The sequence below is a fragment of the Culex quinquefasciatus genome, chromosome 1 (genome assembly GCF_015732765.1).
Source record: "Culex quinquefasciatus strain JHB chromosome 1, VPISU_Cqui_1.0_pri_paternal, whole genome shotgun sequence".
In the NCBI taxonomy this organism is placed as follows: domain Eukaryota; kingdom Metazoa; phylum Arthropoda; class Insecta; order Diptera; family Culicidae; genus Culex; species Culex quinquefasciatus.
Window position 1 is genome coordinate 11,529,690 of NC_051861.1, and position 10,350 is coordinate 11,540,039.

The window sequence follows — 10,350 nt, forward strand, 5'->3', positions numbered from 1 at the left end:
TATCGAATAATCTGTAATATAAAATTTAGCGATTTTCTACATGTATGTAACCCCTTAAGTGAATTTTCTGATCAGCATTTTTGGTGTCTTCGGCAAAGTTGTAGGTATTATTGAGGACTATTCTGCCCACCATTGAAAAAACGGCTAATACCCACTTTTGGCAAAAACGAGATATTAGCACCAGGTTGTAGAGGATGTTCCAACGCATCTTCTGAACCGTGAATTTCACAGAAATAATGTTTAGATTTGGCTGCCGATGCGAAAAACCAAACGGCTAATATGCCACTCTTATGGGAAATTGCCTTGACGGAGATTTTGTGACAAACACTAAAACGCGTTTTTCTCGGAATACTTGATTTGGCATAATAGCCGAATTTTCAATTATGGGCAGTATTGAGAAAAAACTAGGTACACGGAAAAAAATTGCAGATTTTTTAATCAATTTTTTTTTACAAAAACTTAATTTCCCCAAATTTGTATTTTTTTGGATTTTCGAAATTTTTTATATGTTTTAGGGGAGAAAAACCCACAACTTTTGAGGGAAAGATAAACATGGTCAAAAAATCTGCCGCCGAGTTATGAATTTTTGAAAAAAAGTGATTTGTGGAAAAAAAACCGAAATTTCATGCAAAAACAAATCTGACGTAATTTTTTAATGTAAAATTGAATTTCCAATCGGAGCGAGTTATGGCGCTATAACCACGGCAAATAGTGTCCAGGGCATTCGTGGAAATACAATGTCCCATCTCAGAGGGTCCCGGAGTACCAAACCTTCTTAGCATGGTGCTCCCAACGAATACAACCAAAAAGTCTCGGAGCGTATGGTGGTGTGTCCCCACGCTTCTTCCTCCCCTGTCGATTCAGAATTGTGTTGTTGTTCGAACACTCAGTGCTCAAACTCAACCCAATTACGAGTCATCTCTGCGATACGGCTTTACGCAGTAGGCCTGGCCGCTTTAACGCTTGTGATGTTTCAATGCATTTTCAATGCAATGGCACACTACAAGTGTTAATAAATGACAAGAAGAGTGCTAGGCGTCATCTAACCTAAGGCACTCTCCAGGATCCCTTCGAAAGATTGGCTGCGCTAGGGTCTGATTAGATTAGATTAGTAAAATTGAATTTCCAATCGAAAAGTACTTTACAGATTTTTTGACCAAGGGCTCTGATTTCAAGATATAGCCACCGCAAGTTTGATTTTAGTCAAATATTTGTAGTTTTTCGATTTTTAAAAGTAGTGACCGTGAGTGACCATCTCTATTTCTATTTTTTTTTTTTTTTTGAAAAGTTCAGAAAATTGGCTATGAAATTGCCTAAGAGACATTGAAGATTGGACCTCTGGTTGCTGAGATACAGCGGCTTAACCCTTTCAGGCCTGAATTTTTCTGAGCTGTGTTAATCTACAAATTTGGTACCAGTAGTCAATTTTTTCCATGAGTAAACAGAAACAGGCAAAAAAAAAGTTACATTTCATTACACAGGGACATCACTGAATACGAACCATAATCGGAAACTTGGTAGAATCGTGTTGTTACGGCGGTAGACTCCAAGATCTTTATTCCAGGACACTTTGGAGGACCCAGAACATCCCAAAAGTGATCCAAATAGCTCCGAGTGTTGCCAAAGGGTCCCAGGGACATCACTGAATATGAACCATAATCGGAAACTTGGTAGAATCGTGTTGTTACGGCGGTAGACTCCAAGATCTGTATTCCAGGACACTTTGGAGGACCCAGAACATCTCAAAAGTGATCCAAATAGCTCCGAGTGTTGCCAAAGGGTCACAGGGACATCACTGAATACGAACCATAATCGGAAACTTGGTAGAATCGTGTTGTTACGGCGGTAGACTCCAAGATCTGTATTCCAGGACACTTTGGAGGACCCAGAACATCCCAAAAGTGATCCACATAGCTCATAGTGTTGCCAAAGGGTCCCAGGGACATCACTGAATATGAACCATAATCGGAAACTTGGTAGAATCGTGTTGTTACGGCGGTAGACTCCAAGATCTGTATTTCAGGACACTTTGGAGGACCCAGATCATCCCAAAAGTGACCCACATAGCTCATAGTGTTGCCAAAGGGTCCCAGGGACATCACTGAATATGAACCATAATCGGAAACTTGGTAGAATCGTGTTGTTACGGCGGTAGACTCCAAGATCTGTATTCCAGGACACTTTGGAGGACCTAGATCATCCCAAAAGAGATCCAAAGGGATCAAAGTGGTCCCAAATGGTCGTGAGGATGTGACTGGTAATAACTAAACTTCATTTGCCTTGAAAAATCGTTGTAAACCTGAATTATCTTCAACATTTTCTGAAGTTTCCAAATTTCAGGTTTTCAGGATGTTCTAGGTCGTCAAAAAGGCCATTAACAACCACTCAAACATTTTTTCCTAGGTAGAGAAACTCATAAATTACAACTTTGCTGAACAATGTTATATGTTTTGAGCACTGTGTGATTTTATACAACCGAATTTCGGTATGGGTCATATATGACCCATCAGGCCTGAAAGGGTTAAAGAAACAGAAACAGGAAAAATGAAGTTTTGTAAGTCTCACCAAAACAACCCACAATTTTATAATGTTTATATCTCAGCAACTAATGGTCCGATTTTCAATGTCAAAACATGAAACATTCGTGAAATTTTCCGATCTCTGTAATATTTTGAAATTTTCTAAATCAGGACTAACATTTTAAAAGGGCCAAACATTGAATGTAACGCCCATTTAAAATGTTAGTCTCGATTTAAAAATATTCAAAAAAAAATTATTGCTATATCTCAGCAATTATACTACCAAATATCTTCAAATTTACTTTGTAGAAAATGATTGAAAATATATCTTTCAATTTTCTGAAAACATTTTTAAAAAAGTTTAAGTTTGTGCTCGAAACAACCTCGAAAATTTGTGCTGATTTACATGTATGTAACCCCTTAATGGCAGCCTATGACCGAAAATGTAATTTTTAGTCAAAATTTACTCTTAATGGCGTCATCCATAAAGTATGTCACGCTCTAGGGGGAGGGGGTCTAAGAAAGTGTGACATTGCGTGTTATAAGTATAGGAAAGCGTGACAAAGGGGGAGGGGGGGTTAATTTTGGCTGATTTTAGCGTGACGTACTTTATGGATGAAGCCTTAAGCTGCTATTATGGCAAAAAGGTATCCGGCAGACACAACATTTTATCATTGTTCCCCGTGTCTCCTTGATGACTACTCTACCCTAGTTTCTTTCTTTTTTATTAAACTTAAATGATTTATTCAGTTTTTTTTTTAAGTTCATTCAGACAATATTAATTTCTCAACTCAAATCATTTTCTCTGTGTAATTCTACTCTCAAAGAGTCACCAAGTGCACAGAAATGTCACGCCAAGTTCAGTCTTTAGGTGCACTTCGTCCCCCTCTGCAAATCCCTCGAATTCAACCTATCACGCTTATTGGTCCACTTGAACTTTCGCCTAGCGCTCGATAACGCGCCCGCTTATCTATAGACCAACAGACTTATTCATATTCAGTCTTAAGAAGCTCAACCGGTCCGGAAATACAAATTTGGAATATACCACACGATTAGGTTTGGCATTGAATATAAAAATAGATGCATTAGTTTGCTAATGACCCCGATCTGCTGAAGAGATGCTTTCAAAAAAAAAAAAACTAGAGATTCACAACACTTTCTGGATCCAATTTGGTTTTGACTGGCCACGCGTCCGTTATCGCACGGTACGCGCTTATCGGCGGATTTCGTTGATATTTACAAACCTACAAGTCGAAGTGAAGCCGCGAGTGCGCAATTGGACTTGAAGAAACATGGGTGGCTGCCAAGAGCTGTGGGATCGCTTCCTGGACGCTACAGGTCACGATTACCGGGGGTTGTGGATTTACGGCACCACACTGTACTCGGTCCTAGTGGTCCTAGTGGTTGGAGGATTGTTCCTGTTCATGGACGTAACCGGGTACCCGAAGTTTATGAGAAAGTACAAGATCCAGCCTGGAACGAACGATCCGTTGACTGCGGAACAGTTGCAAAAGGTACTCGATTTGTTTGGGACTTGTGCAAGTTGTAGTGTTGATGAGCTTGATTTCAGCTCATCAAAACGGCCTTCATAAACTTGGTTCTCGTTGGCACGCCAACCTTTGCGATGTGTTACTCGCTATCTGCAGTTACGAATCGTCTTCCCGATATGAGATCACTTCCGACGATCGGCCAGGTCGCCTACTCGATCCCGATCTGTGTCCTGTGCTCCGAGGTAGCGTTCTACTACAGCCATCGTTTGCTGCACTACAAGTTCCTGTACAGGCTTATCCACAAGAAGCACCACGAGTGGACATCCCCGGTGGCCGTGGCCGCTGTGTACGCTCATCCGATTGAGCACGTGTTCAGCAACGTGCTGCCCCTCTACCTCGGTGTCCTGCTGACCGAAGCCCACCTTGTTACGGTGTGGATCTGGGCAACCATCGCGCTTTTCGGCACACTCCACGATCACTCCGGATATCACCTGCCATTTCTAGGAAGCCCCGAGTTGCACGACTTTCACCATCTGAAGTAAGAAGACACACCAAAATGTTTCACTCGACGCAGAACTCAAAGTCTAGTCTTTTTCGTAGATTCAACCAGTGCTACGGTGCCATTGGTCTGCTTGATTGGCTCCATGGGACGGACACCCAGTTTCGACGCTCCAAAGCTTTTCAGAGGAATCGACGGCTTATTGGAACGGCGTCCGCCAGGGAACTTTACCCGGATGATGAGACCAAGTGAGCAAACTCGGTCTATACAGTGATTTTAGTGAAATCAAAAGTGTGAACCGCGATGACATTGCGTATCAAAAGGGAACTGTTGATTTTTTTTTAAATATATTCGGCAAATTTTTTGCATCCATTACTTCCTACTAGAAAATTTCCCAACGAATAAATCCCGTGTAGGAAAAGAGAGAACGAAACAAAATTGTGACAATGTCGTTTGTGGGTGGGAAACTCCCTCTGAAGGGCTCCAAGTTTTCTCCCTTGATAACACTGACCAACAAAAAACGACAAAAATAACTGCGCAGGCTCAACTCGAGGGGAAGCATGAAGTTTGGGGTCCCCAGAAACACGTGCACTTTGAATTTTTCAAAAAATATGTAGACAGGACCGAATGGTTTTTCTCTGGGTGCTGAATAGTGGTTCGCAAAACGGCCTCAATTTTGAACTGTCAAAGTGGAACCAATTTACTGTTTGCCAAAAGTAGAGAGTATTGATATAGATCATTACAAATTGTTTTTTAGCAAGAAGGAAAAATGTGTGGCTTTTCAGGACCTGAAGTTGAAGTTGAGAAATCTTAAGAAATTTGAAGGCGAGATCGTCAAAAAAAAATTCTCAAAAGTTTCTCCAAAGTTTTTTTCCAAAGTTTCTAAGAAGAATTAGTGCTGTTCGGTTCGCCTACATATTGCATGCAATTTTTTGCTTGTATGCAACATTGGCGAACCGCCCTGTCTTACATATTTTTGAAAAAAAAAGCAAAGAGCACGTGTTTCTCGGGACTCCAAACTTCATGCTTCCCCTCGAGTTTAGTCTGCGCAGAAATTTTGTTGGTAGATGCAATCGAAGCCACACACCAATTTTTCATTACTGAATTCAGTGAAATTTACTGAAATCTGCACTACAGTCATCCCACATATTCGGAACACCCACAAATTCGGAACACTTTTGTATTAATTTGTCAATAGCAAAAAAATGCATCTTTTCTGGTGACCCTACTGTTTGTAGGACCTTAATTTTTACATTCTCTTGCAATTTTACAAGTAAAAGTAGTACTTTTAAAGCAACAAACTGCATTTCAAGACTTATTTATTCGGATCAGCAAAACACTGCCCCCAAATTCCGTGTCTGTGGGATGTTATTGTACCTCCCACAATTGTGGAACACCTGAATTTAACTGATATTATCACAAAAAAGTTACCAGACCATTCATAAAACAAAACTAAGCTTGAGTGTCGTTGGATTGAGTGTGTGAAGTCATTATTTTGAAAAAAAATGTACTCAAGAAAAGAACCAAAGTTTGTTTACATCTGTAAGAAAAAAAGTGTTCCGAATTTGTGGATTTCGATGGGCCATATTTTTCTTTCAAAATTTGATATAAACAAGCCTTACCCGACAAACTTTGTTTTGCCTTTTTTCGTTTTTTGTCGTTTTAGCCTTTTTGCTTATTCAGCCTCCTGTGATCAAAATTTGATTTTACGTAACTTTTTCCATACAATTTTCCGATGCCCCGGAATCGGTTCTAGAGTGGCCAAAGTGTCAATCAGTTAGCGTATAAACCTTTCTTGGGCTTATACGAACCTAACGCAACAAAAAGCGCCTCTATCCGACGTTCCGTGTTCAACTGATTCGCGTTCGAACAAAACCGTCGAATTTTTATATATATATATATATACAGTAGTTGTTCGGTAACTGGGCGTTGTTTAACTGGGCTGCTTTTTAACTGGGCGCTCGATAACTGGGCCGTAGCCCAGTTAAAAAGCAGACAAACGTCTAAAAACCAAAACAAACCGAAATCACCGAGGGGTTAATGGATGCAAAAATCATGGTCAGCATATAAAAAAACTTTTTTCAAACTTTTATGTAATTTCAAGTCACAATTAAAGAAATATGAAAAGTGATCATTGTAAACAAATTTGAGTTACTTTTATTTTTATATTTCATCAAATAAATACTATGCATCGGTAGTCCCCTCGTTATTTTTCGTTCAGCCCAGTTAGCGAACAGCATTCGATGACTGGGCTACGTTCTCAGCCCAGTTACCGAACAACTACTGTAGATAGATGGCAGCGCGTGGCCGAATGGTTACGCTGTCCGCTTTGTAAGCGGATGATTCCGGGTTCGATTCCCATCTGCTGTAACCTTCCATCCGATGAGGAAGTAAAATGTCGGTCCCGGCCTTGGTTGTTAAGTCGTTAAGTCATTCCAGGTGTAGGAGCCGTCTCCATGCCATAAGTACAAACAACACACCAAACCAAGCCCTACTCCGGTGGAATCGCTGGCGGCGATTGGACTCGCAATCCAAAGGTCGTCAGTTCAAACACTGGGGTGGAAGGTTCCTTGGAGTAAAAAGAGGTTTGGGTGCTCTCCTCATTCAAGGCTTCGGACTCCTAGGTTCGAGCAGAAACTTGCAATAGAGACCACAAAAGACCCGGGGGTCGGTAATGTGGATGGTTTGATTTTTTGTTTGATGCTTTGGAATTTTACTTTTTTTTTCAATTTTCAAATGTTAGAATTTTTTACTTTTGATTTTTTAAATCATTCAATTTTTCTGACAAAATGAATGATTTTCTCCATGGTCCCTAAATGCTAAGCAAACGACAAATTTTAGAACAAATCTCTGAGGATGGTGGGGCAACTGCCTCATATTGTCCCACACTGTGTGCGCTAGTAATTTGTAATTTTCAGTTGAACGAAAATCCAAATCAAATCCAAATTATTTGATTTTTAAACCTAAACATATTGAAAACAAGCTACGCGCTTTTCATCGTGACCCTTTTCTTAAGCATTTTTTATATGGAGTTCTGCGTTCCTTCCGGACTGACCAATATAAAAAATTAAATATTATCAATGTTGCAAAGTTCGGCCTGGAAGACATTCAAATACATCATCATCAAGGGCGAATTTTTAAAAAAGAAATTAAATTTTGTAGTAATATTTTTAAGATCATCGAAATTCCCTGACCCAGCTTAAAATTCCCTGACTTTCCCTGACTTTTCCAGGTCAAATAAAATTCCCTGACAATTCCAGGTTTTCCCTGACTTTTCCAGAAATCGACACCATGGAAAACAATCCAGAGAGGGTGAAGAAAAGCCCCAAGAAATCTCTCCCTCTCATTTGTTCTGCTGTTCGTAAAGCTGTTTCTTGGCCCCTTTCCTTCCGATCTGCGTACTAGCCTTTAGCTTGAAACATCTCAAAATGAAAATTTCCCACACAAAATTTAATCGCAATATGGAGACTAAACCATTTTGGGATGTTGTTTATACAGGACGCCGGGACCCGTGGTGTACGGTCCCGGTGGCATTTTTCGAGACGAGATTTGTCTCATCACTAACAACAACCAAGGCCGGGACCGACGTTTTACTTCCTCATCCGATATAAGGTTGAAGCAGATGCAAAACGAACCCATGATCTTCAGCTTACTAAGCAGACAGCGTAACCATTCGGCCACACACTGCCACTTTATACAGGACCTCAGAAGAACTGAAAAAAAACCGAAAATCTGTGGGCATACAAAAATAAGACGTTCGATTATTCGAAGTGAAAATTTTCCATGGCCTTTGGATAATCAATTCTGGACTGTATATATTTTGTCGGTTTTGAGATGAACATAAAAAAGTGTAGTTTTTAACAGCCCATTTGTATATACGGGAAATATGCCCATTTTAATCACTCTAAGCCGTTCGACCAATTCTCATCACTTTTGCCGTTTCCCACTATTAAATCCACATTTTCAGATGTATCAACAACGGGGAGTTGCTTGCTCACTTTTTGTTGAGCTAGTTGTTACTTTGGAATAGTCAAAAACACTTTATGGCAGCTGTAATTCATGATCAAAGTGCTGATAGGCCTATAGGGACCATCCATAAACCACGTGGACACTTTTTGGGAATCTGTTACCCCCTTCGTGGACAATTGTCCATACAAAAAAAAATCTTTTTTGTATGGATCGTGGACAATCGCCCCCTAAAGTGTCCACGTGGTTTATGGATGGTCCCATAATAGAAATAGGCTGAGAAAGGGTATAGTTCCCCTATGTATGATTTTCATACCCGCAGGCAACTTGGTCCCGAATCATATGTGAGCGCTAGGTGAACAATTCGATCATCTTTTACTCCGTAATCTGTACACCCACGTGTATAAGTTTTTTTGCACGAATTTTAATGCTACAAATATCGGCGCATAGAACAAAGTAATCCCCTTTCTCCCTCCCCAAGCACCGGAAACACTTAACATAGACGCCCTTGCTCCCATCACGTCACTGAGGGTATGGAGCGACGAGAAATTAGTAAGCATGCCCCCAGTCGAACCTTGAATAGAGAAGCAGCCAATCCACAACTCACAGCGAATGACCAAGGGAAACTATTTTTGAAGCTGTAATTGAACGTCAAAGTGCTGATATGGTTACATTAGAGGCACGCTGGAATTAGATGCTGTTCCTCTACGTGTTACCGGGTTGACCTACCTAGTTGCAAATCATTTTCTTTTTTATTTTGCATTTCCAAAGAACACCCTTTGAAAGGAAATCAAACGTTCATGTGTTCAGTCAATTTACCGTTTAAATGAAAATAATGAAATGACATACCATACCACTGCTGAAAAGTCCATTTTTGTCGAACTCAAATTGCTGAACATGACGGCGATGGAAAGCATGGGGGGGATCATTTCTTTCAAATCAGTCGGTCCGTCGTTAAATAATTCTTAAAATATTACTGGTTAGTTTATTTCCACTTCTTACGTTTACGTTTCATCTGTTTTATTCGTGTTTTTTGTTTTAAATTACGTTTTTGTTTTGTTTAATGTTCTTTTTTTTACGTTACCATTTAGTGTACTTTAAACAAAAATTTATCGCTCCGTTCCATTTTTTTTCCATTATGGTTTCGGAGCTCTCTACATCCAATAATAAAACAGACATGTATGTGTGTGTTTGTGTGTTCTGCGTTTGATGTTTTCTTATTTTCTTCATTTTGTTTGATATTTATTATCGCCACAAGAGTTATGCTACCGCATACGCATTCCTACGTTCCTCTTTTCCAACTTACAATATAAATAATCATTGGAAAATATAGGAAGCAAGGAAAAAAACTAATATCGATGAGATTTGCATTTCTTACAACGAGAGGGTCGCGTTTCGCGCGCTCGCGCCTCCGTTTGATTGAGGAAGAAAAAAGTGAGAGCTTTTTTAATACTGTACTTGCATGTGTTTTATTCGTTTCACAATAGAGTTCGCCTAACGCGGAATGTGTGTTTGTGTTTGTATTTTCTAAACGAGGATGCACATTCTTGAAAAAAACTTGTAAAAAGTAATTGTTGATTATTGTTTGGCAGTCTGTGTTTTCCCCCCTTTTTTGTTTGTTTTCAGAATGAAAATCGCACGCAGCAGCGCCGCTGCTACTGAACCAATCAATCGTCGTAACTTCGCTCCCAACGCACAACTCACGCACGCACTAGTTAGTCGCTAGAAACTAATTTGAGGAACTATCTGGTTTCTGGTTAGTCTTGTCGTATAATTTTGTGCCTTCGTCGTGCGCGCACTCTCTACCGCGCGCGTCGTCCTGGGTGGAGGTTTGAGGAAGACATCAGTTTTTTCTCTCTCTTAAATGCAGCAAAAG

The 10,350-nt window shown here is 40.1% G+C and overlaps 1 protein-coding gene across 1 annotated transcript; it reads left to right on the top strand.

The window, feature by feature from the left end:
• Positions 1–3,714: 3,714 nt before the first annotated feature.
• On the top strand, positions 3,715–4,946 carry LOC6041720 (fatty acid hydroxylase domain-containing protein 2). Its single transcript, XM_038248105.1, has 3 exons — positions 3,715–4,033; positions 4,090–4,547; positions 4,610–4,946. Exons 1-3 carry the CDS (start codon positions 3,812–3,814, stop codon positions 4,758–4,760), a joined length of 831 nt encoding a protein of 276 aa, XP_038104033.1. The 5' UTR covers positions 3,715–3,811; the 3' UTR covers positions 4,761–4,946.
• Positions 4,947–10,350: the final 5,404 nt, after the last annotated feature.